This window comes from Rhinolophus hipposideros (genome assembly GCF_964194185.1).
Source record: "Rhinolophus hipposideros genome assembly, chromosome: 9".
NCBI classification, from domain to species: domain Eukaryota; kingdom Metazoa; phylum Chordata; class Mammalia; order Chiroptera; family Rhinolophidae; genus Rhinolophus; species Rhinolophus hipposideros.
Genome location: NC_138055.1, coordinates 12,975,482 through 13,002,979, shown reverse-complemented (window position 1 = coordinate 13,002,979; position 27,498 = coordinate 12,975,482). Strand labels below are relative to the sequence as shown.

Here is a 27,498-nt window from a genome sequence, read left to right as displayed (position 1 = left end):
CACAGTAGCTCCCTTGCATTATGTTATGCCTTATCGTTAATGCATCAGCAGAACATCCAACTTATCTTTAATAAACTGTGGTAGTTGTATAGCTTTAGCTAAGTGTTGGTTCCTAGGAAGATTCAGGTATTAAAAATAAATGGATTATGATGAACATCAATTCATTCAATGACTATTTTTTGACCACCCTATAGACTTAGCAATAATAAGGGTGCAACTTACCAAGGGTGGCTCTGAAGCAGACTTCCTAGGTTTACCTCTTGTTTTTACCACTTTACTGTGTGATTTTGGGAAAGTTCCCTAACCTCTCTGTGCCTCAACTTCCTCAGCTATAAAGTGAAGATAATACCGTTTCCCCGAAAATAAGACCTAGCTGGAAAATCAACTCTAATGTATCTTTTGGAGCAAAAATTAATAATAACACCCGGTCTTATTTTACTATAAGACCGGGTCTTAATATAATGTAATATGATATGATATGATATAATATAGAGTGGGTCTTATATTATATTATATTATATATTATATTATATTATATAAGACCAGGTCTTATATAATATAATATAATATAATATAATATAATATAATATAATATAACATAACATAACATAACATAACATAACATAACATAACATAATATAATACCGGGTCTTATATAATATGATATAATATAATATAAGACCGGGTATTAATATAATGTAATATGATATGATATGATATAATATAGACTGGGTCTTATATAATATAAGACCGGGTCTTATATAATATAATATAATACCAAGTCTTATATAATATTATATAAGACCCGGTCTTATATAATATAATGTATAACATAACATAACATAACATACCAGGTCTTATATAATATGATATAATATAAGACCAGGTCTTATATTAATTTTTGCTCCAAAAGATTCATTAGAGCTGATTGTCTGGCTAGGTCTTATTTTCGGGGAAACACGGTAGTACTAATATCATAAAATTGTTGTGAGGATTAAATACATTAATATTATATAAAAATGCCTGGTACATACCATTGTCCTTTCTTTCAGAAATGTCACGGTTAGTACACTCTGCTGTTATACTAGCAGTTTGTCTGGGTGTTCCTGGAAGACTTGGACTCATTTGCCTCCTCTGGGCTCAGGAAATATTATTTATGTGACAGTCAGCTATGTCTTCTCATTGCATATAGTCTGTCATCTACCAAATGGCCATGCCGCAGAGGTGCTAAATCATAGGGACCCTAGCTGAGAACCACTGCTCTAGAACATAAATGCCACAAGGGTAGGGATGCTACTTAGCGATTTGGCTGATCTTCCTGAAGCTCTGGGTACCACCCAAAAGTTATCGACACAACCAGCCTTGACTTAATTTTAGGATATCCCTGGAAAGCCTTGGAAGAGCAAACTTAACCATGGCCTAATAATTGACCCAGATCCTTTTGGAGTCTGGATCTTAAATTTAACTTGACAGGATTACTTTATCCAAAAAATAAAATCTCCCTGAAAATTCCAACATTACGCAATGTCTCGACAGTCTTTTGAGTTCTTTTGAAAGTCTTTCTGAATAGATAAAGGTGAATTGGAGAGTTCCTCTCTTGTTTAATAGTAAATGGGCTGGGATGAGTAGCTACATAAAGAATTTTGAAGTTAGAACTTACACTCATGGGAAAATCAAGTGCTACTCAGAGACACAGAAAACAATCATCCAGCTACTACATAGGAGAATTTTCATTTTTCCCTGGACAAGAAACTCTGAGAGCTCTGATTCCTACCTCAATATTGCTGCGATTGGACTCTGGCAAAGAGAGGCGGAACCTGAAAGCAAAACAAAACAACAAAAACCAATAGGAAAAGGTTAAAAGAAGAACATTTTAAAACAACCATTTCGATAGAAAGGAACAAAAGGGAAAGGGGATTTTTTTTTTTTGCTCAATAAGCTGCTATGTAAAAAATACAGAACCTTGTTAAGGATATAATGTTCTATTATATCTTTACCCCTATATTTGCTGCTTAAGAAGCAGAGCAGGAATAGCAGAAGGCTTGGCTTTGTAACCAGCATGGGTTCTCCAAGCGTCTTTTCTCTGTGGGACTTATTGTTGGGAACCTGAATGCAGAACCATCTTAAGAAACAGTTTTCTGTCTACAGCCATATCTTTCCCCCTCTCCTGATCTCCTCTGATTTCTGAAGCTAAGCAGGGTTGGGCCTGGTTAGTACTTGGATGGAAGAAATACTTTCCAGGTCTTCTTGCTCTGAACTCAACGGTATAACTTTTCTGAGCCAGGCTGATCTGTCATAAATAAATGTGACAATAACGATGATGGTGATAGTGGTGACACTATATGACACATCCTCTTTTAGGAGCTTTATAAACATTTTAAAATTTAAAATAACCATGTGATTAATATTTTTGTTGACAATTATTATTGTCCCTTTTGTAGATGAGAAAACTGATGATCAGAGAGGAGAATTAAATTACCCAAGTCACGGAGTTCGTAGCAAATGGACCGAGATGACAGCTCACTCTGCTTGACTCTAGATTCTATGCTCAGTCTAGGCCACATCTCTCAGAGGGTGGTATCACTTATATAATTTTTTAGCTGCTCAATCATAACACAGGGGAAATGTTGGCGATGATGGCCGTCTGACATGAAAGGCAGTGCAGAATAAATGTCAAAGTTACTGCTGGGGAAATGTGAAGGGATGCCTCCCCCTGGTCATACCACCTCTTATGGACAAGCTGGACCAGGTTAGAAATTTGACCTGCATAGAGGTGGCACATACTTGTGAGTTTTCTTTCTTTCTTCCTTTCTTCCTTTTTTCATATCCCCAAGCCATGATTCGCCACCTCAGGACCACCTGCTATGAGTGAGCTTGTCTGGGGTGCCCCACGAACTGGCTATCCTTTCCTCCTGAGGCCATTTTACTTCTATCTTTTTCCTAGATCTCTATGCATTGTCACCAGGTTGGTTTACTGATGGCCACGTCTCACTGACTGCAGAGAAATGGGTGGAGCAAAGAGCAAACTCTCCCTGCTGTGGTTCTGAAAAACACGCAAGCGCAGCTTAGACCACTAGGTGGTGATAGAGTTCACTCCTTTGACCTTTCATCCACTGTCAGGCCCCTAACCTGCTACTTAAAGCCTTGACACTAGAACTAATTTTTATTAAAGAACCACAGAGTTCTTGGGAAGAAAGGGAGCTCAAACAGCCCTGCCTTGCAGACATACAAAAGTATAGCCCATTTAAAAATGCAAGTGCAAACTTCATGCAGCCCATGAAGTGCATGGCAAAAGGCCTTTCACAATCTGGGTTAACATAGCAAATGTGACATAACGAAGGTCAAGTAGACCAAAGCACAGGTACTCACAATTCCATTACTCCAACCTTGTGACTGGGTTAACATAGCAAATGTGACATAACGAAGGTCAAGTAGACCAAAGCACAGGTACTCACAATTCCATTACTCCAACCTTGTGACCAGAGCAGACATTGAAAATCAATCATGCACTCAATACTCTATCACAATTGTTTATCTCTTTGTCCTCTAACTGTGAACTCCTTAAGGGTAGGGGATCAGTAATAATTATATTTGTATTCCCAGGATTGAGTACAGAGCACATATAGGTACCTAGTGTCCATGCATTCATTCATTGATTCATCTAGCAGGTATTTATTGAACACCTAATAACATGCCAGCTCTGGGACAGGTACGGGAGATACGATTGTGAGCAAAACCAGACACTGCTCTCATGTGGGGAGGCAGCTTACAGCCTCGTGGGGAGGCAGGCATTAATCAAATAACCCCACTGATGACGATTTCATTATAGATTGAGATAAATGTTCTGGTGGGAAGAAATTCACAGAGACAAATAACAAAGGAATCTGATCTAACTTGGTGGGTACAGGATGTTTTCCAAAACAGGGAAATAAATCCTTGTGCTGGCATATGACGGATGAGCAGGATTAGAAAGGCAAAACGGGAAAGAAAGAGGGAAGGGGTGTGGGCAGAGGTTGCAAAGGCCCCGTGGAGGGAACAGAGAGCTAGAGAGAGAGTGCAGCAAGATGGTGCGAGAGAGGCAGATAAAGGTGACCGGGCAGGGTTTCTCAGACTGTGTTAGAATTTTGATATTTACCCTGATGGCAAGGAATCTATGGGAGATTTCTAACAAGCGAGATGATATCTGTGTTTGGTAAAGAGCTCTCTGGCTGCAGTATGGAGAAAAGATCGGCAGGCCAAGAGGTTTCCCAGGTGCTTGTTGTAGGCTCAGAAATGTGCCAGGCAATATGAGGAATTTTGTTTATATCCATACTTATGAGGAATAGAGAGAAGCTGTATGTATAGGAAACAATTAGAGAACAATACCAAGTAGTGTGTGTTCAGGTGCTTCACTGTGGGTTTACACACCACACGAACTCGATGCAGGAATTCTGAGAAGATGTGAAAAGGTGAAGAAACCAGTGTGGGTTGGAGGGCTGTGAGTGTGTGTGTGTGTGTGTGTGTGTGTGTGAAAGAGAGAGAGAGAGAGAGAGAGAGAGAGGTGGGAGAGGTATATGGGGGTTAATAAACTACTATTTAAGAAAAGCACTCTGTCTACTACCTTGTAAGTACTCTACCATGTCCCTTAGCATTCGTATTATAATTGCCTGTTAATCTGAGTGTTTCTTTCACCAGGTTGTGGACCTGGAAGGTAAAAACAAATCATCTCTACTCTCTGTTTTGAGAACAGTGCCGAGCACATAATAGGTGCTTAATAAATTGTCATCGAATGGCTACATGGATAAATGAGCAGATAAAGGAGATGGGTGGGGGAGTGTTTATTGGAACATTCTGCTTTAGACTGGCTCACTTTGGGGGTGAGCCCGTCTAAAGCAGAATGTTCATTTAAGGGAGCTATGGGAAGCAAGGTTAGCTGGTTTGAAAAGTAGGACCAGTAATTGAAGGGCTTGAAAACCCCAGGCTGTGGATTTAGTCCAACTGTGAATGGTTTTGAGGGGAGGAATGTATTGAGCCCATTCCAGTATTAAAGGACCCTCTCGATGAGGAAGAGGCCCTCAATATTTTAACTTCATTGCCTTCTGCAGTCTGGAAATTCCCCTGAGAGTCTGCGAGAAGGGGAAGAAGTCATCTGGGATTTCCTTCTCTGTCTGGGCCCTCCACTGTGGCATTCCTCTGCCCGGGCTTCGACAGTAGCTTAGAGGAAGGGTGGAGATGAAGGTGCCAAGCCTGAGCTCTGCTGCCCTGTCCAAAGAACCGTTCCAACAGAAACTGAATCCATTCTTCCTGGACCTGTTTTCCTTTCTGGGTTTCTCTCCAGATGGCTCATGTTAGGAAATGTTTATCCACCCAAGCAGTGAAGAGTGGAGTTAGGTGGTGATTCTATCTGCTGGTAGTCAGCTAGATTTGCATTTTCTGATGGTGTTGTGTGGGAGGGGTTGTAGGGCTTGCGTGTGTGTGTGTGCGCGCGTGCGCTGATGGTAGTGGGGTGGGGTTACAGTTAGAGAGCGTCCAAAGCCTCCTTCATTATGACATGTCAAAAATATTCTAAAGTTCTAAATGGTTCAGCAATAAGGTACACCTGATTGCTTCAAGCTCTACTTGTGATTAAGAAAAGTGGGTTGGAGTTAAGTCATCTGGACGAGAATCAAAAAAGGGAAAGCGTCATTTAATTTGGCCTCTGAAATAGTCTCAAAATGTCTACTATGTGGGCCAACCTGTTTTAGGGTTACCTCCAAATAGAACTGTGTTTGGAATAAAATTCTCCGTTGTAGACACAACAGGAAGAATATGGTGACTTGCAGGGCCAACTCCACAGCTTTGAAGACCAGCCTGATTTGTCATGTCTCTTGGGACCAGCTTCTCCCTTTTATTTGGTCAAACTTTGATTCTGAAATGGGGGAAAGAGTGAAATACTGCTACTAGCAGTAGTAACAAATCTTTCTAGAGCCCGGATTACGTGCTAGGTATCATACGTTTCATGCATTATCTAATCTACCCATAAACAATTCTATGGAGAGGTGCTCTGTTTTGCTGATGAGGAAACTGATACTTAGGTTAATTAACTTGTTCAAGGTCACACAACTCCAGATGACTGAGGTAGAAGTCAAACTCACCTATGCCTGACTCCTCTTAAGTAGACATACTCAAAGAAGTCAGGCTTATTATCCATACCCCCAGCTTTGCTTTCTTTATCCCTCCTTAACGCAATTCCTTAATACAATGAGCAAAGGGCTGTGTCTGATGCCCGTGTCTTCTACCAATACTCAACACGAAAAAGTACATGCTGCCTGTTTCAATTTAGTGTGACTCCATGCTCATGCATTTCTGCTTCTAGGCTATTTATTTTCTAAGGTACTTATTTTCTAGGTCTTAGGTCTAAGTCTTATTTTCTAAGTCTTGGCTCTTTGCTGCATCAAAGGCAGTATAATGTAGCAAGTAAGCACTCATGGTTTTGAAAACAGACTGACTCAGGTTCAAGTTCTGGCTCTGCTATTCAAGAGCTCTGCGACTTGGGTAAGTTATATAACCTCCACAAACTAGAAAATGGGGATAACAATACCTACCTCCATGACTATTCATTCAATCTACAGCCATTTATTGAGCACTGTGCCAAGTCTGGAGATACAGTTGTGAGGTTTAAATGAAATAATATATGTACAGTGCTTGGCACAGGACCAGAAGACAGTAAAGGCTCTATAATAAAGAGTGGTCATACATAATAGAACACAAGGTGACTTCTCTAATGCGATCACTGGGCAGCAGACGGGGGAGGGGGTGACGCGTTTTCTGAAAAGAGGAATTCTTGAAATGATCTTGTATGATTGAGCACCTCCTTCCCCTGGCTGAAGCCAGCTCCCAGTTTTAAATAATAGCCATAGCCAGCATTTCTTGAACAGTTCACATGAACTTTACACGGGTTAATTTATGTGTTTCTCACAACAACCCCTGAAGTAGGTTTTGTTATATCCTCATTTTATAGAGGCCCAGAGACGTTCATTAACTTGCCCGAGGCCCTACAGTTAAAGAATCTGGGCAGGGATTTGAACCAGCTCCTCTGACTCCTATGCCCATGATCTCATCACCTCTCTAAACTTACCACACTGGATATGCTTCTGATTTCTGCATCTCATGTCTACATAGACCGCCCTGGATGTTTCTAGAAAGAGATTCCTTCAGGCAGGGGATAGTTAGAAAGGCCATGGTGTTCTGGGGAGCTGGATTGGAGACCTTGTTCTTGGTTCTTCTCAGGGATGTTTCACTGATCCCCACCCACTTTACACCTCCTTCTGACATCACCTAAGACCAAACCAGCTCATCCTGAAAAGCAGCATTTGCCTGTGGAGCCCAGAAGTGGAGGCCCTGGCTGGGGTGGCCTGTGTGGTATGTGGGGCTACCACTCTTCCTATCAAAGGCTAAGGCTGATCTTTCGGCACCCCTCCCCCCCCCCCTTTGCAAAGTCTTGCCTCTCAGTTTGGCTGCCTGAAGCCTGAGAGATGCCTGGCCCACCTGCTTTGCCCCCAGTCCACTCGTTGCCTGAGGTCTGCTATAACACCCCCTGCAGGAGCCATCCTCAGACTCAACACAAGCAACCTGTGAAACTGAGAGAGGGCGAAGTGCTCAGGAGGGCCCTGTGCTTGGTTTAATGCCCTGCTGTGTCCATCTTGAAATTGTTCATAATTTTTGAACAAGGGGTCTGCATTTTTATTTTGCACTGGGCCTTGCAAATTATGTAGCTGGTCCTGCTCAGACCCCCCTACAGCCACAGGGTCCAGAAAGCCTCCCCAGCACAAGAATCTAAAAGGGGACTCAGGGAAGGCAGGAGTCCTCATTTTAGGTGTGTGTTTATGAGGTCAAAGCATGCTTGTGGATCGTAGGCAGCCGGAGAACGAATTTCCACATTTCTTTGGACAATGTGCCTTTAACAGGCTATAATGTGCCTTTAACAGGCTTTCCAGTTACTCCCATAAATAAACTTAACACCCACTGAAAGTGCAGTTTCTTATGAGTAGGATCACTGGAGACGAGGGTCAGCCTGATTTAAGCAGAGAAGTGAACCTGTTCTCTCTGCTCCTTAAGGTCTTTCCTACTTGCCTGCCGTAAGCCTGAAGCTCCATCCTTATTCTATTCTTCCTTTGGATCCTGCCAGTAAAGCAGACCCCTGCTTAACTTGCTGCCTCAGCTAACAGCCCTGTCCCCATTACTGCAGATTTCCAGCCTCCCTGTTAGCCCTTTCCTCTCGGTCTGCAAACAGATGGAAGTCTCACCTGTACTCATAGTCATGTTGTTCAGGCCAATCACGTTCCAAATTCTCTCCTCTCTCTTCTGACTTATACCTCAGATGCTGTCAACTCCTCACTGTCTTCTTTTCCCTCCTCATTTCCTGTTCTCTGGCTCAACCATTAAAACTGCCATCTCACAGATCACCATCAGGGTTCAGAGTTTCATGAGCCTTGATATTCTGGGAACAAGGCCACATTATGACTTCTGGAAGTCTAAGGCACTTTTGCCATTGGGAACCTTTCCTTCATAAAAAAAGTGATAAATTATAGTTTGAAACTGTGTTGGTATAAAGCTAGGTATAATCCACTGTGGATTGTATTCATGTTTTTATTCTTATTATGAAGTATATTAAAACATTTTCATGGGTCCTTAAATTATTGTGGGCTCTAGGCATGGTGCCTACTGAGCTTAATGGAGAAATCTGTCTGTTTTGAGGGGCTGGCAAACATTTGGTAAAGTCTTCTTGAAATATTTTGTCTCTGGGAAACCACACTACCTTTTTGTCGTTGTTGTTCCTTTCACTGGGAAACTTATACAGTTGATCCTTGAACAACACAGGTTTAAACTGTGGGTCTACTTATACGCTGATTTTTTTCAATAAACACAGCTGGCCCTTCATATCTGTGGGTTTCACATCTGTGGGTTCAACTAACCGTGGATTGAAAAAAGGTGAAGGGATTAAGAAGTACAAATTGGTAGTTACAAAATAGCCACAGGGATGTAAAGTAGAGCATAGGGAATATAGTCAATGATATGGTAACAACTATGCATAGTGCCAGATGGGTACTAGACTAGTCAAGGGATCACTTCTTAAATTATATAAATGTCCATTCACTATGCTATACACCTGAAACTAATATAAAATAATATTGACTGCCAACTGTCACTGAAAAAAACTAATTAAAAAAACTTATTTTGATCCGCAGTTGGGAATATGTGGATGTGGAGGGCAGACTGTGTGTATTGTTCTACGCCATTTTATATAAAGGACTCGAGCATGTGATTTTGGTATCTGCAGGGGGTCCTGTGACCAATCCCCCACGGATACCTAGAGTGGACTGACTGTAGTTATGTTTTTGGGGAGTCAAAGTTGTCTGCAGATTTTTGATTGTATGGGTGGTTGGCGCCCTTAGGCTCTGCATTGTTCAAGGGTCAGCTGTATGAAGAAACTTTGGAGAAAAAACCCAGCTCTCAGAATCGAACATCCTAACACAACTCTTCATTTGCTATTCCCTTCCCTTGTCCAGATGGAAAGCTATTTTACACAGCTGACTGTTGTGCAGTTCCTTATTATGCTTGTTTCATTTACTATTATGTTATTGAAAACATCTTCTATGTTTTTATAATAGTCTTCATAACCATCAAGTTGACTGATGGTGATTGACTTACTTTTTTCTCTCTTCTGTTAGTTTCCTATTCTTTTTGGACTCTGCCTTCTTTGTTTTATAGCCTCCTCTTCTTCCTTTCATGGATTTAGTCTGGGCCATCTGATTATTCTGTATATCCTCTCTCCAGGTAGTCTGATTCATGACTTCAACTATCAGCTCTATAAGGCTAAGGAAAATGGGCCATTCTTTCAAATGGCAATTAGTGTTCAATGATCTGTGTACATGGTTGGCTCAGGTCCTTTCACGCTGCATGGCTTGCATTTGAGAGTCAGCTAGGCCACGTGGAACGGTCTTGTGAAACTCTATCTTCTAGTAATGGGATCTGAGTGTCAGAGCCTAAAGGTACCCAAGGAACGATTCAGTCTAACTTCCTTATTTTACAGATAAGGAAACTGAGACTCAGGTTAATAGACTTGATCATGGTTAGAGAATCAGTGAGCAGGGATTCAAAACTTCATTCCTTTACCTCCAAGCTCATGCTCTTTCCTCAACAGCATGCTTTCTGAATTTGTCAAGGAGGAGCGACTTTAGATTATATTGCTGTACTATTAAAATGTGCATTTATATTACAGAGTTATATTTATAATTATCTTGTTGCCCATTTTATCTTAATATTATTTAATGGGAAGGAAAAAGAAAAATTTCACAGCACATTTTTTAGTTAAGTCTATATTTTGAAATTATCTGGACTTGCAAACAACACCTCCGATCAGGGGTTAATATCTCAAATATATAAGGAACTCATACAACTCAACAACAACAAAAAGGACCAATCCAATTAAAAAACAGGCAAAGGACCTGAAGAGACATTTTTCCAAAGAGGACATACAAATGGCAAATAGACATATGAAAAAATGCTCAACATCACTGATCATCAGAGAAATGCAAATAAAAACCACAATGAGATATCACCTCACCCCAGTCAGAATGGCTATCATCAACAAGACAAATAGTAACAAGTGTTGGAGAGGTAGTGGAGAAAAAGGAACCCTCATACACTGTTGGTGGGAATGCAGACTGGTGCAGCCATTATGGAAGACAGTGTGGAGGTTCCTCAAAAAATTACGAATAGAATTACCATATGACCCAGCAATCCCTCTCCTGGGTATCTAGCCAAAAAATCTGAAAATATTTATACATAAAGACACGTGTGCTCCAATGTTCATTGCAGCTTTGTTTACGGTGGCCAAGACATGGAAACAAACAAAATGTCTTTCAATAGATAAATGGATAAAGAAGTTGTGGCATATATACACAATGGAATACTATTCGGCTGTAAGAAAAGATGAAATAGGATCATTTGTGACAACATGGATGGATCTTGAGATTATAATGCTAAGCGAAATAAGTCAGACAGAAAAAGTAGAGAAACATGATTTCACTGATATGTGGTATTTTATAACTGAAAACACAAAAGAACAAGACAAACAAATGAAGAAACAAAAACTCATAGACACAGACAATAGTTTAGTGGTTACCAGAGGGTAAGGGGGAAGGAGGGTGGTAGATGAGGGAAAAGGGGGTCAAATATACCGTGATGGAAGGAGAACTGACTCTGGGTGGTGAACACACAATGGGATTTATAGATGATGTAATACAGAATTGTACACCTGAAATCTATGTAATTTCACTAACAATTGTCACCCCAACACACTTTAAAAAAAAAAAAGAAATAAATTATCTGGACTGTTACAGAAGAAGTGGTTAAGTAATTCATGCTCTATCCAATGGTACCTTCACCTGTTCTGTTAATGTTCACTTTGTCTCTATGGTCTATTGATTCACTTATGATGAAGGTTTTTGACAATCAAATCAATTGATCTTACCTGTTCAGAGATAAGGAGCAGATCAGTCTCTGTCCCAAAATAACCAGGCCAACACTGGTACTAGCAACCTGCAGACAATAAAAGCATTCGTCACTAAGAAGAAGGAATCTCTTTGGCCACAAATTGGCCACAAAAATCATTTCCTATAGTGGAAACATCATAAGCTCCACGTTCCTTCTCATCCCAAGAGATATTGGAAAGAAATAACTCTGAAAACACTGTCTTTCAGGTAAGAAAACTAACTATAAAGACGTTCTGTTTGAGGATCTCCTTTAAATTATTTTTCTATTTTTTCCCAATCTCTCTTCTCCATGTACTCTGTGTGTGTGTGTGTGTGTGTGTGTGTGTGTTTGTGTGTGTGTGAGAGAGAGAGAGAGAGAAAGAGAGAGAGAGAGAGAAAGAGAGATTGCGTGTGTGTGTATGTATATGTATTGTATTTTGCTTAGGTTCATCGTATTAGTCTCTTTCTATTGGGTTGCATTTGGCTTTCATCTGTAAATACACCTGAATTCCACCTTGATTGACTAATTTCAAGGAAAAAAGAAATTCAGCTATCACCGTAACTGAAGCAGAGGGAAGGGCACCCAGGAAGCGGAGAAGGGTGCAGAGTTTAGACAACATATGGAGGGATGAACGCTGGCTTCCCACACCTCTCCCCACTCCAGCCTCAACCCTGTCCTCACTCCTAATTGATGTATCAGTTCCCACTCCTCCAATCATGTAATAGTCCACTGCTGCTCAGTGGTCCGCTGCAGGAACAGGGTTGGTACCCACAGGCTGCCCTTCTGTCCCCCATGACTTACAAAGTCCATGGAAACGATGGTTTCAACAGTTGAGTTCTCAGTCTCCGTGAGTATCATGATGGAGGCAGGGATGTCCAGGGTGAAGTTACCTGGTAGCAAACTGATCAAGGGAGGCTCTGTTGCCATGATCCGAACCATGAAGGGCTGGGACAAGATGGAGATCTCTGCAATCTGCCCACGTTCAGGGAAAGAAATGGAGATCGGGAGCCGTGGTCAATGAGGGGACATCACAAATTTGGGTTGGCCTGTGGTGATGAAATCTTATCCTCATACAGTTAGAATAGAAAAGAAGCTCTAATAACGATAACGATAATATGCAAAAACACACATAATAACAGCTGACATTTGTCAAACACGTACTGTGTGCCGGGCACCATGTCAGGGCTATCTGTGTCATCTCGTCTAATCTTCACGTAATCCCTTTGAGACAGGTTCTCCCCATTACACAGGTGGAGAAAGTGAGTCTTAGAGAAGGGAAGTAACTTTCTCAAGGCTTCAGGTGAGTAAGTTGTAGAACTGGGATTCAATACTAGGTCTGGTTGACTGAAGGCCCGTGCTATAAAGCCAGGATGCTACATGAGTGTGTATCTCTTTGTCCTCAAGGGCCATCCTGAGCCTTTCTGCACACGACGTCCAATATTCAGGTGCTATCAAGGCATGACATTAATAGTTACTGCACTAAAGTCACAAGTGTGGGTAGTATGCCTCCATTTCCCATTTAAGCTAATTATTTCAAGTGTGGCGGGACCTTGTGGAAGGACCAGATGCTTTATTTTGTGAACTTAAAATGCCTTTAATAGTAACTTGTTCAGTAAATATTTGCGGATATTTGATTAAAAGAAAAAAAAAGCTTCTTAAGAATGGAAAGATACACTCAGGCTTGCACCACGAAGCAATATAAAAGTTTTCCCGAAGTAATTCCAACGAAACCAAATAACTACCAAAGAGTCAAGTCCCAACTACTTACCCGGGAGAGCACGTTGCCAATGCCTTGAGAGTTTCGAACCAAATGGCTGGAAATCTGGAAAATCAAGACCATCATGTCACTGTAAAGTTTTTAAATGGGGTTGTCTTTTCAGGGAAAATGTAACGTTCCCTATAATTTTTATGAATCACGAAGCTGCTGCACCAAAAATGGTTTAGTGTTTGAAGGCAAGCTATCATTTCATAGTCTAACCATAGGAAATCTGAGGCCCAGAGAAGTCAAGTGACTTGCCCAAAGTCACACAGGAAGTTACATTCCTTTTGAGTAAGTGCTTTTTAACCTTGGGAACATTGTGTATATCAAACATCTATGAGCCATGTGTAAACTTTCTACAGTGGTTAACAGTAAGTCTTGTGTTCTTGTCCTCATTTCAGAGATTACTGAGACACAGAATGTGTTAAGTAATTTATCTCCACGCATGGATGGTTTTCAAGTCTTGAAGCCAGAAATGTCTAATTCTCAGCACTGCATGGTAGCTGGTGCTGCCACACTTAGCATTTTGAACATAAGGTTTATAACTAGTATAATTAAGATCTACAGAATGAAAAGTTTCATAAAGGGTGCTCGATAAAGGTTGTTGATTGACTGGCTAGAAAAAGTGCTCTCATTAAAAGAGGGGCATGGCAAAGAGAATCAATGAGTATCTGTATTATTACTGGTCACTGTAGATAAATCAATTGCAATTACTAACAGGAGAAATCTTTGTATTGACATAACACAAGAAACAATAACAATAATGATAATCTGCAACACTTGTAGAGTACTTACTCTGTACTGGGCACTGGTCTGAATACTTTACATATATTTAAACCTCTTTAGTGCCCATATCAATCTAATGCCTACAGAACTATTATTATACCCTTTTCCCAAAGGAGGAAACTCTGGCACAGAGAAATTAAATAAATCGACATTGCCCAAGGTCACAGGTAACAAGTAATGGCATGATTTAAGAGCAATCTACAACAGTGGCCCAGTATCATAAAAAACTGAAATTAGAATAACTGGAAACCCAACAACTCCCCAACTAATAACAACATTGATTTAACAACCCCTTCATTCATTGTACTGCTAAGAGTGACAGTCTGTAAAGGCCCAGGATAGAAACTAAAAAACAACAACTCATAATGGGATACTTATATGAGAGTAAATGTTGGTGCCAATCGTCATCATCCATTAAATCTTCTCACCTCTTTTGTGGAGAGAGTGACATTGAAAGCCCCACTTGTAAAATAAGCAAAGGATGCAGATTTAAAGAAATACTCGGAGATTCCAACGTAGAGCATAGAGTCACTGCGTTCTGGGAGCACAAAAGGCCCTGGGGAGAAGGGGGGGTCGGTGAGGTTTTCCAGTGGGTAGAATGTGCCCTGTGGGAAAACGGAGAGAGACCGGTGTATCAGGTGAAGGCCCAAAAGTGCGGGAGTAGAGGGACCCTCTCAAGTCAGAAGAAGGAAAACTCCAGAAATTCGGTAGGGAAGAAAAAAATGATAAGGCCTTCTGACTCCTTGACTAGTGACCAGTCTCTAAGCTCTGATGACTTCTTAGTATATATCTGGGTGTGTCTGTCCACCCTGGGTTGTAACCCAGTGAGAAGTTTCTTGTCCGTCCTTTTCTCAGAGAAAGGAAGGCAGATGGTTTTAGATGGAGGTGACAGCTCTGAATAGTTCTTTAGGTACCAGGTAGAGATGTCAAACCTTTGACCTTCAAAATCTGTAAGAACTGAGCCTCTGGGGTATCATAGAAAGACTCAGAAGGATCCAGGACTCTAAATGGTTTAAAGCATTTCTGGGGCATTTCGTCTACTGCCCTCATTAGCCATAGGTTGTTATTATACAACGGTGTCTTGTGTAACATTTAACTACTTTGAATGACTGAGTGATTGAAATATAAGCCAATATGCATTTTAAAAACAATTATATTAACTTTGGGACAAAATTTAACGTAAGGACAGTTAATCATTTTTCCAGAATCAGCAAATACCATTTTCATGTGCTAATGGCCCCAACAGAGGTCAGTAGCCCTCAGTTACATTGACTAAGCTGAGCGTTAGGAATACAAGTATCAATATGTACAATTACTGATGGGTGAAGTTCTAATAAATGCAGACCGCTCTACTTGCTGCCTCTTAGCCGCACACCTACTCCCAGAGGCAAAGACATCACGATAGTTTTCTTGAAGAAGACAGCCATGGGTTGTGCAATCCAAATAATCATTTACCAATCAAGAAAATGTTCAAGAGGCTTTTGACAGAGCATAAACATGAGGGAATTGCTTGAAAGGAAATTAAATTATGTGAAGAGTATGTAGGTATATTTCCTCTGCGCATAATATTTGTTCTCCAAATACAGTCATCCCTCTGTATCCACAGGTTCTGCATCTGTGGGTTCAATCAAGTGTGGGTTGAAAATATTTGGGAAAAAAATTACGTTTTTGCTGACGCGCACTCTGTACTTAGGCCTGTGATGGTTGCGTCTGTACTGAGCATGTAAGGACTTTTTTTCTTCTTGTCATTATTCCCTCCACAATACAGCATAACAACTATTTACGTAGCATTTACATTGTATAAGGTAGTATTGTAAGTAATCTAGAAATGATTTAAAGTAGATGGGAGGGTATGCGTAGGTTATATGCAAATACCATGCCATTTTATACAAGGGACTTGAGCACCTGAGGATATTGGTATCCGTGGGGGGTCCTGGAACCAATTCCCCATGGGCACTAAGGGACGACTGTGTTGGCTGTTGATGGCCAGGATGAGGACTCAGATGACGATAAAGTTACCTTCAGATTCAGATCAATGTAGTTCTCAGTAATTTCTGGAGAACTGATCAGGGAATAATCCAGAATAGTATAGTTGTCAATCTTGGTTAACACTAAATAACAAAAAAAGCAAAAAGATTTATATTCTTTAAAAGCATAAGCATAGTATAACATGATTAATGTCTATCCAGAACAAACTTCTAAATAATTTAAAAATTTTTAATTCTCTGCTATTTAAAATAACAATTACCCTATTTCATAAGTAGAACATGCTCACTTTTTAAATTCCAGGAAAATTAGATAAGTCAGAAGAAGAAAGTAAAAACCCTTCTTAATCATATTACCCTGAGAGAAAATTAAGTAAAATTTTGGTGTATACTCTTTTATTCTCTATTTTCTTTCTTTCTTTCTTTCTTTCTTTCTTTCTTTCTTTCTTTCTTTCTTTCTTTCTTTCTTTCTTTCTTTCTTTCTTTCTTTCTTTCTTTTTTTCTTTCTTTCTTTCTTTCTTTCTCTCTCTCTCTCTCTCTCTCTCTCTCTCTCTCTCTCTCTCTCTCTCTCTGTCTCTCTCACACACACACACACACGCACGCACACATAGTATATATAATTTTTTAAAAAAAGAAAATTAGACAAAACGTCACTTACCAATATTAAGCCATATATACTAGGTTGGTATAATGACAGACTTTCAAGTTCTATGTCAAAGATTCCTATGCAGTTAGAACTTTATTTTTTACAATGAGTCTGTATTACTGTTGTCATTAGAAATAATTTTGGAAAAGAAATATCATGACAGACAGACAGGAATAAAATTCACTAAGTTGTAGAGGCCAAGGAAATTCTCGGGCACACTTCTACCGATTCAGGTCATTTTCTTGTCCTATTATTTTCAGAGCAAAGCAGAAGTGCTGGGGACCAGGGAACAGTGGGTACAGTTTGCAGTCAGCGTGGATTTCAGTGTCTGAGACAGTTTGTACATGCGGTGGTGCAGCTCTCGGTATCTGACCTGGCCTGGGGCACTGCTGTCCTGACCACCGCTGTGTGCCCTATGACGTGAAGACTTTCTCCCTGGTCTAGAGGAAGGAAGAGGAGCCCCACAACTTCCCTTCTTGCATGTCATGTTGGGTTTATTCCATAGATCAAGATGGGAAACCAGAAGAGGTGAAGTGATTAGCCGAGGTGAGGGAACCATACTACCTACCCCATGTCACTACAGTTTAAAAAAGTGCTTTCAGAGTCACCGTTGCAATGGATCCGTCACCATGCTGTGAGAGAAGCAGGACTAGGACCATTTTACAAGTGAGGGGAGTGAGGCCCCAGAGGTGCAGAAACTTGTCCAAGGCCAGGCCACGAGAACCCTCAGCTAGTTCTTTCCTCACTACATCTTCTTTCTTTGTCCCTACCTCCCCTGTCCATTAATTTTCTTTCATCCACTGGTATCCAGTCATCTGTCCAGGCACCCATGTCCTTTCATCCCTTCATCAGTCCCATTAGTGGGGACTAGGTACTGTGCTTGGTGCTGGGGTCACAGAGATGAGTCAAAGTCCCTGCCTTCATGGAACTCACAGTCCGGAGGAGGGGACAACACATACACAGGAAATGATAATACCGTGTAGCAAGAGCAGATCTAAGACTGAGCTGCTGAGGGTCCTACTATAAACCTATTCTTACAGTCCTTTCCGTTTTGGTAAATGGGAACTGCATTCCTTCAAATTTCTAGTTGTTCACGGTGAAAGCCTGGGGTCATCCTTGACTCCCCTAATGACCCACATTCATTGTGTCACCAAATATGTCTGTCTGTGCCTGTAAGGTACATCAAGAACCTGAACATGTCTCACCATCTTCCTCCAGGCCAGCCGCCCTCCTTGCTCGTATGGGTCAGTGCTGAGCCTCTAAAATGTCTCCCTACTTCCATTCCTTACCCGCCCTCTCCTGCCTATTATCAATAGACAGAAGTCAGAGTGATTTTTAAAAAATATAAATCAGATCATGTAAGTTTGTTCAGAACTCTCCAAAGGCTTCTTCTGTGAGACAAAGAGCCGGCTTTCGCAGTGACCTACAGAACCCTGAACATTTAACCATCTGCTTTCCCCTCTCCGACCTCACCTCTGCTACTCTCCCCTCCCCCACTCCTCCTGCTCCCAATATGACCTCCTCACAGTTCCTCCAGCACATGTGGCAGGTTCCCACTTCAGGGCCTGTGAGCTTGCAGTTTCATCTACCTGGAATGTTCTTTGCCCAGATCTAGGAGTGGCTCACTCCCTACTTCATTCAGAGTTTTACACTAATGTCACCTGCTCAGTATCTAAACTGGAAAACCATCTAAAATGGAAACCCTCGGCCACACTATGTATTAAAATGAAAACCACACCCCAGCTCCTTCCCTGCTTTATTTTTCTTTTTATCACTCATCATCGATTTCACTTATTATCTTGCTCTCCTCCCCCTAGTCCTGTGAGGGCAGGGATTTCTGTCTCCTAGGCTTACTGCTGCATTCTAGCACCAAGTGTAGTACAGTGCTCCACAAACCACTGGTGAAGGAACGGGTGAAGTGCAAAGGAAGGGGTACCTCCAAAGTATCATGTGGGGACAGAGGAGGGACTTTGGGGTGTGGGCATCAGGTAAGATTTCTTGGCAGAGACTATGCCTGAGATGGGCCTTAAAAGATAAAGAGGAGTGAAAAAGACATGGGATGGCTGAGGGGTAAGGAGAGGAAGGGACCGTATCTCTCATGGCTTTGGACAGTGCTGGCAGAGAGACAGGCACTCGATGAGTATCTATTAAATGAATAAATGGATGAAGGGGAGAGAACGCTCTTCTAGGCAGAGGGGACAGCATGAGCAAAGACAAGAGGTGTGATGGCAGGAGAAGCAGTTTGATTGCTGGAGCAGAGCAAGGTGCAAGGTGAAGCAGAGAGAGGAACAAGAGCACGGAGGGCGGGGTCCATAGGAAGGCATTTGGACTTGATCCTGAAGGCAGTGAGGAGCCACTGAAGGGGTCAGAACCAGGAGACAACCTAGTCCAGATTAGCATTAAGCATTCTCAAGAGGATGGATTTAGTGCCAGAGCCAGGATTCGAGCTGGCGAGAGTTTACTCCTCCGACCTGCATCCAGTCTCCCGAAGCCACGCCCTCCTGCAGAGAAGTTGGTTAGCAGCAGAGAAGAGAAGGTCCTACACACACGCCTGTCCTCCCACCCACCTTCCTGCAGCTCTGTCTGCAGAGCGCACAGCAGACCGAAGAGCTGGTGCTGTACTGCGGGGAAAAGCAAACCTGGAGAGCTGTGGAGTTCCAAGGTGGGAAGAGAACCTCCCCGAAGAGACAGTTCTAGGACTCACCCTCCAGCATGCTGAGGTTGGCGTTCAGGGCTTCCACCTCACCTGTGATAATGGGACACAGCTGGCCATAAAAGGAATTAAAGAAAAAAAAGCAGGTTACCATATTATACCTCTATTTATGGGCCCAGACCCTGCAGACAAAGGCCTGCTGGTTAGGAGACATTCTCCCTTTAGACACCAAGACTTTCTCTTGAATTAGTTGATGCCTATGGGCCTAAAGTTATGTATGTACGGGCGGCATGTCACTGAGTGCTGACTAAAGTTCATAGCAACTGGGGCTACACCCAGAGAGCCCCATAAAAGCCTTTTCTTTCTGTGGCATGACTGGACATGTGCCCCAGCCATGCTGGTGCTGTTACACCTGGGGAACCTGCTGCTAGAATGGCTGCACTCTTCCTCCCCTCTGTTGGCAGGGCCATGCTGCTGGGGGTAGTCAGAGCTGGGGCCTTTCCTTTCCCTCTGGGTTGGTTGGAGAGCCACTATATCAGACATCTATTTCTATCAGGACCCCTTCAGGAATTAGAAAATCTGTCTTGAATCCCACTCAAGCACATGTTCAGGAAGAAGATAGGCGTGCTGTGTGCCAGGCATGCGCTAAGTAGGGTGGTGGTTCCTAGCAGAGGCTTGCGAGCCCGGCTGCCTGGGTTGGATTGGCAAGTTACCTGTACTCTCTGCCCTCAGTTTCCTCATCTGAAAAATGGGGACAATAATAATATTTACCTCATTAGGTTGTTGTGAGTACAAATGGAGGTAATTCGTGTAAAACTGCCCAGCTTGTAGTGAGCATTTAGTACATGTTAGCTGTTATTGTTTTAACCTCACTTCATCCTCACAGCGGCTCTGGGAGGTAGGCACTACTTTCCCCTATTTACAGACGAAAAGTGAGTTGCCAGGAGTTACACCATTAGGATTTGAAATCTAATCGGACATAGCTGGACAATTGTGGTCTGAACATTCTTTTTCTTTTCCAGTGGCACACAGGGAATCCTAGAGGCAAAGCACCTATGATTTCTAAGTCATACACAAACTCCAGGCAAACTTAACCATAGGCTTCCTGTCAGAGGATGAAGCACCATCCCTCGTTCTGAACAAAGGAGTGAGGCCCTTGAAGGTGGCAGCAATATGTCCCCGTCACTCTTTAATATGCACATTTACTGGCACTGAGCTCATGTCCGGTAAGGATAGAGAAAGGCTGTGAAGCTGCAGAGTCCCTTGGCCACCCGGGCCACCTCACTGGACAAGCTGCTGAGTGTTTTGGCATGTTGATTTCCTCACTACATTCATTAAGCACCCACAGCCTGCCAAGCACTGAGCTGAGCATGACAGAGATGGAGACAGCCAGACACCATCCTTGCCCTTCTTTTCCAGGATGGAGTCTCCCTTCTTTTCCAGTCTCCCTCATCCTGTTCCTTGTCTCCCCCAAAATATGAGTCGGGGTTCAGGGAAGGTATGGTCAGGATTGAAAAGAAGGCACACAGCTAATTCTGTCTTTTCCCTTCCTCAAACACTGACTTCTGGAATCTAAATACTTGTAGCTTTGGAAGCCATCTTAACTTCTACTGTTTCTACTTGCTGGAAATATCCTTTCTTCTTTCCCATTCCTTACCTATCCAAATCCTACCTATACTTCAAGGCCCAGTTCAAGTCTTGCATTCTCTAAAAAAAATGTCTCCCAGGATACTTCCAGGCCCTATTTAATTAATTGTTCCATTTCTCTGAACCCCTTCAATTCAATCTAATGATCATGGAAGTATGGACTAAATTCAAGTACTTATTCAAGCCTGAATTTGGTTTTCCTAAAAAGATAATAAGTTCATTCCTTATTCATATCCCTAACACACCCTAGCCTAGAGCCAGGCACACAGTAGGTAATAAATAAATTCTTACTGATTGTTTTTCCACCATGTGGCAAGAACTTAAGGGAGGGAACACTGTAGGATGATGTTTTTAAAAATGCCTTGGATGGTGCCTAGCACACAGTAGGTGCTCAATAAAGGTTTACTGACTAAAAATTAATTAAAACATGGCAGAACTACTGCTGGTGGCATTTTACTATGGTTGTGTAACTTCTAAAGACTTACCATTTCATTGAAGTTCTTTAAAATGGGTTTCTCCATGGGTTCAGAAAAGGAATTATACAGGACACTACGGAAAAAAGAAAAAAAAGGGGGGGGCTTACTCAGAGAACATACCTGCGGGTTATAAACCTCCCTTAGGTGCTGCCGAGAATCCAGCCCCCGACTAGCCACTGCCCATCATGATGCCCTCACTCACCTGAGTTCTCCAGAAAATGAGACGTGGGCGTGGCTCACTTGGGCATAGCAGTCTTGGAGCTCCAGGGTTGGGTGACCAAAGTCATTTTGGGCCAAGATAAGAATCCCGGTGAAGTAGATCCCAGAGAGAAACAGATCAGCTGCTCCTGTGTCTTGGCTGTTGGGAGAAAATGTACAAGGTTGCCCAGGCCTCGGCCAGGGTGGACATGGGTGAGTTCTCTGATACCCGCAGATTCTGAGCTCCAGGAGAGCAGGAATGTGGTCACCTCTGGATTCCTGGCACCTACAACAGGTAGGAGCAGAGTAGGTGCTGACTGAATATTTACTGACCAAATGAAGTAATGAATGTGAATGGTGACAGCTTTAGGGACCTTGCAGTTATTTCATCCTGAGTGCTCTGGCTCCTGTAATGGTTGAATAAGTCCTGTGCACCATTTATACACAATGCTTGTTTGGAGAGAGAATATGGGGGCAAAGTTGGCCACACTTTATTTAGGAGGGGCACAGACGGGGCAGTGAGTGACACTTAGATGTAGCCTGTGAACTCCTTGAGGGAGTGTGGGGGGGTGTTTTTTATGTCCATGTCCCCAGGACTTAGAGCCTGACCTGACACAAAATAAGCACTTAATAAATCACAGATGAGTCAATGAAGATATGAATGGATACATGGATCTATGTTACTTGTAGGAGAATATGTCATTTCTCTTCAGTCTACAAGAGTTCCTGGAGTTCTTGAGATGGGGGGGATAAATGGTAAACATTAGGCACTCAATAAATGGTTGCTGGATGACCAAATGGATGAACGAATGTGTTATTCTGGGGCACCAACCAAGGCAGACCTAAACATGACACCCAGGACAGTGACTTGCACATAGTAGGTGGTCTGTAAGCATGTCTTGACTTTGATTCCTCCTTTCTAAAGAAGAGTGCAAAGGCTTTTTGGTAGGAGAAACCTGGGCTCAAGCTGCTTATCATCCTCCAACCTCCTTATGAGGTAGGAAGGCTCCAGTTCCCATCAGAGGCCCCCACAGACAGAAAGTGTGTTGAACGACTGGCTAAGATCATACAGTAACTCAGATGTTGAGCACATGCCCGTTTCTCCAACAGTCGGGGACTTCTGGCTCTTAGGAAATCGACTGTAAAGGACATTTTGATCAGTTGCTCTGCCTTTAAGGGAAGGATGATTTTCAGCCCCCTCTTCTCTCCCACCCCAGCGGAGATATTCTGATTTCAATCTTTCCTGGAAAAATGCTCTCGAGGAAGTTTGTCAGTGGTTGAGGAAAGAAGCCTAACATCAAAAACATCCGCAAATGTATACACTTTGGAGTTTTGCACCAACCCCCACCCCCACCTCCACTCCCTCAGAACAGTGGCCTACTTTCCAGAGGAATACTCACAAAAGTGGAGACTTGACGTCCCAGTTTGTGCTGAGGTTGACAGAGCCATGGTTGGTCAGCGCCTTGATTCCCACCCCGGGCACAAAGGCTAACGAAGTATTCGGAAATGAAAAGGCATGGATTTTGATGCTGTAGAACACGAAAGAGAGGAGTTAGTGCGACTCCTCTAACACACCTCTAAGTAAGGCAAAATCGGAAATGTAGTTTGGGAACTCCTGCTGGTGACTGAATTCCTTCCTTCAGAGGAGGAGCCTCAGGCAGGCAGGGCTGCCCCTAGGCACTGCCTTCTAATTCCCCTCCTATCCTTGGCTAAGGCTCCTTGTATCTAGTTGAGGGGGAAATGAGCAAGTTTGGAAACAAATTGGCAAATAATCAATCTACATCTGTAGTTTCTTTAAAGACCAAAAGGTGTGCTATACGCCATCATTATTGTTTCCTTCAGCGGTTCCGGTGTTTCTAAATGGGGATGGTGTTAACATTTTGGAGGGGACAACTATTTTTTGTAGGATCGTCAAACACATTACATCGCAGGATATTTGGCATATATGTCAACTAAATGCCAATAATGCGTATCCCCCGCAAGTCATTAGGAGAGTCAAAAGCGTGTCTTCTCTTCCCAAATGCCTTCTATGTCGACAGTATCTTCCATATTTGCAAAACTTATTTTAGAGCATTACCTTCCCCTGAGTAGGATTCTCTGAGCTGTCAAACAAGTCACTAGGAGGCAGAGGTTTCATGGAATCACATAGGTAGATAAGCACACGTGTCATGGTTAGTTATTATGAACATTACTCCCTGCCAGGCACTGTGGTAAGCACTTGACATGCATTAGCTCATTTTAACCCTCACAATAATCCTATGAGGCTGTTGCTGTTTTTGCAAACTGCAATTCAGCGATGAGAAGCATGGGCTGAAGTCATTGTTAAGTAGTAGAACCAGATCTGGAACCCTCCTCAATGTGTCTTCAGACTGTACTCTCAGACTAGGCTTTGCCACTTCATTGTTGTGCAGAGGGCACTGGACGCGAAGCCAAGTTTTGTGCTAGCTATGCAACCTTGGGAAAGACACTTAACCTTTTTCAGTTACTCAGAGGAAGTGCTACTCATGGGTAGGTTGGGGAGACAAAATAAGATCATCTGTATATACATGTTGCCCAGGGGAAAGGCATGGTTATGAACCCTGATTAGGAAAAATTTAAAACATAAATGTGGTATCTGGTAAGAAATGATTATTTGCCATCTCCTCTATTTTGTATCCTTTCCTACTTACTCTCTGTCACACCTCCTAAGTCCCACTGAGGGAAGAGGATTATCTTGAAAATATTTTCATGATATAGGTCTAACCCATGCTTTGTAACTGCTGTGGAATATTCCAAGCTGTGGATATATCACTAAAAAAGTTAATAATTTCTTTGTTGGTGAACACAGGTTATTTCCAGTGTTTCTGTATTATAAACACTGCTACAGTGAACATCCTCATACATGCAGTTTATGTGTGTTTCTCTAGAGAGGATGCTGAGAAACGGAATTGTTGGGTCAAAGGGCATGCATAAAAAAAAATCCTGGCAGCCCAGTGGCTCAGGCGGTTGGAGCTCCATGCTCCTAACTCTGAAGGCTGCCGGTTCGATTCCCACATGGGCCAGTGGGCTCTCAACCACAAGGTTGCCAGTTCGATTCCTCGACTCCCGCAAGGGATGGTGGGCAGCGCCCCCTGCAACTAAGATTGAACACAGCACCTTGAGCTGAGCTGCCTCTGAGCTTCCGGATGGCTCAGTTGGTTGGAGTGCGTCCTCTCAACCACAAGGTTGCCGGTTCGACTCCCGCAAGGGATGGTGGGCTGTGTGCCCTGCAACTAACAACGGCAACTGGACCTGGAGCTGAGCTGCGCCCTCCACAACTAAGACTGAAAGGACAACCGGTTGACTTGGAAAGAAGTCCTGGAAGTACACATTGTTCCCCAGTAAAATCCTGTTCCCCTTCCCCCTCGCCCCAAACAAATCCTTGTAAATCACCTTCTAAAATAACACTGTCCAATAGAAATATGATGTGAGCCACATACATAATTTAAAATTTTCTAGTAACCACATTAAAAGAAGGGAAAGAAACATCAGAATAATTTTATTATTTTTAACTTCACCCAATATAGCTAAAATACTATAATTTTAATATGTAATCAATATAAAAATTATTAGATATTCTATTTTCATTTTTCCAAAATAAGTCTTGAAAATATGGTATGTATTTTAGACTCAATTTTCATCACAATTACTGGATCTGTATGTAGATTTGGTAAAATTTGCTATTGAAAAAGTGAACTTACGTGCTCAGATTGTTCCAAGGATACTTAAAAATGTCTCAGTAACCGAATCGAGTATCAGTTTCTAAATTAAAATTAAATTAACTTAAAATTAAGTCATATTTCAAGTGCTCAACAGCCACATGTCACTAGTGGCTACTGTTTGGACAGCACAGGTCTAAAATTATTGTGCCAATTTATCTATTCCCCTTACCAAGTCTCCCGTTTCCCTTCATCTTCACTTACATTTGATATTATATGATATGATTCACCCTGGGTTTTTCTACTGTGGCATTATCATCATTGTGATGAAAGAATTAATTTTGTAAATACGTGTTCAATGTTCATCTCTCTCACGGGACATTAAGAGCACGGGACATAGCTGTGACATTCACCACCATATCCTCTATGCCTAGAACAAAGCCTCAGTACGAATAGTAGGTGATGAATAAATACTTGCTGAATGGCTGACTTTATCACAGACTAGAGCGTCTGCCAGGAACTTTCCCTAGATCACTATCCCTCTGCCCCTATAAAACACTCGTGGTTTCATAAAATGTCATCCTTGACAGCGGGGAGATTGTTACTGCAAAGGGTTGCCATAGCAGAGAGTGATCAGTGGATTGATAAAGCCCCGCGGCCAATTGTAAATCACAGAGAATTCCTTATAAAACGTTGACTCTCGGCTAGCCTTTACAATTGAGCTCAAGACGGAGGCAGACGTCGTCTCCCTTCACTTCCTCTGGGCCTCTTGTTGGCAACTAGGGCAGAGGTTGCCAGTTGCTGTCTGAACATCCATTTCCCCCTCTTTCCCAGCAATTGTTCGAGATGACAACGTTGTCTGGTTGGAAAACTAATTTCCCGGTCTCCCTTGCTAATAATGTGGCCATATGACCAAGCTCTATCCGTTATCGTGTAGACAGAATATTATTTGAGTGGAGCTTCAGGGAAAAAACAAAAAACCTCATTGAAGAGGAGACTAGCTGTAGCTCAACTTATGAGAGCCCTTTTACCCGTGTGTTTTCCTCCTTCCAGGGGCCTGAAACATGGATTTGGTCGCGGGGCTGCAGCGGCCATATTGGACCTTGAGACAATCTTGAGAATAGAAGCCAGAGCTAAGGATAGTGGAACAGAAAAATATAAGAAGGCTGGATACTGATGAAATCACACGACTTCTATAGGAATCCTCCACTGTTTCCTTTGAGCTTCTTATTTGTGAGACAAAAACGAATCCCTATTCCATATAAGCCATTGCAATTTTCTGTTATATTCAACTGAACTTTATTCCTAATTAATACAATCTCAAAACTCTGGGCGCGGTGAAACAAGAATCTGAATCAATGTGGCAATTCCATTGTTATCATTATGGATATCAGCCAACACTTGTACAGCAGTTTCAGTTTCACACATTATCTTCACATTTGTTTCATCACCTGATTTTTCCTGTTTACTGACTTGGACATTTCATTACTCTAACATGGTAGAAAAAAATGACACCTGCCACCAGAATTCTTCTTAGGAAGAGAAGTTTGTTGGTTGGAAAACTACTTTGGAAAGCATTTAGAGTACAAAGGAAGACTCTGGTAACAAAGAGCGGATAGAACTGCTACGCAGGAGACCAGGGAAAGAAACTTCTGTTGCCCCAGAGGACGGAAGGTCTAGAGAGCAAGAGGGCAGAAGGCCACATGCCCTGTGACCTCTGAAATCCTGATGAAACAACATAAGAAAAGATTGCATAAGAGTCTATTTCTTTTTGAGACTGTGTTTGAATTCAGCATCTAGATTTCTGGGGGTGAGGATAACAATGGAATGAATAAGAATTTCTTGTAGAATTCAAGGGGCAAGGTGGCCCCAGTGACAACTGCATTGAATGCTCATTTTAGGGAAGAGGCAAGGGCAGCAGGGCACCGAGACCCTGAGCAGACTGGCCAGGGGCGCACACTGACCATTCACTTCACGACCCCTTTCCTCGGGCCATTTATCTGATAAGCCCGTCACCAAAGGTTCATTGGCTTCTGTGCAGGTCCTGAGGCCCCACCAGAACAGGTGGTAGCATATCCACAACCCTGAGGATTTAAAGATTAATTCACTGCTAACAATGCTCTTTGACTTACTTGGAAAAATTGTAGTTCACGTACTCAACCTTCAGAAATTCAA

General features: G+C 42.3%; 1 protein-coding gene across 2 annotated transcripts in view; it reads right to left on the bottom strand.

Annotated features, from left to right (window-relative positions):
• BPIFC (BPI fold containing family C) overlaps window positions 1–27,498 on the bottom strand; it is a 49,824-nt gene that overhangs the window by 2,701 nt on the left and 19,625 nt on the right. For both annotated transcript variants that reach the window (XM_081059171.1, XM_081059170.1), the window contains 11 exons: window positions 27,456–27,498; window positions 23,047–23,175; window positions 21,651–21,806; window positions 21,458–21,521; window positions 19,377–19,437; window positions 16,061–16,152; window positions 14,470–14,646; window positions 13,265–13,318; window positions 12,298–12,468; window positions 11,495–11,562; window positions 1,775–1,817 (listed from right to left, as the gene is read on the bottom strand). The exon at window positions 27,456–27,498 is cut by the window's right edge and continues 78 nt beyond it. In XM_081059171.1, coding sequence (XP_080915297.1) covers window positions 1,775–1,817; window positions 11,495–11,562; window positions 12,298–12,468; window positions 13,265–13,318; window positions 14,470–14,646; window positions 16,061–16,152; window positions 19,377–19,437; window positions 21,458–21,521; window positions 21,651–21,806; window positions 23,047–23,175; window positions 27,456–27,498 — 1,058 coding nt within the window. The remainder of the gene's footprint in view (window positions 1–1,774; window positions 1,818–11,494; window positions 11,563–12,297; window positions 12,469–13,264; window positions 13,319–14,469; window positions 14,647–16,060; window positions 16,153–19,376; window positions 19,438–21,457; window positions 21,522–21,650; window positions 21,807–23,046; window positions 23,176–27,455) is intronic.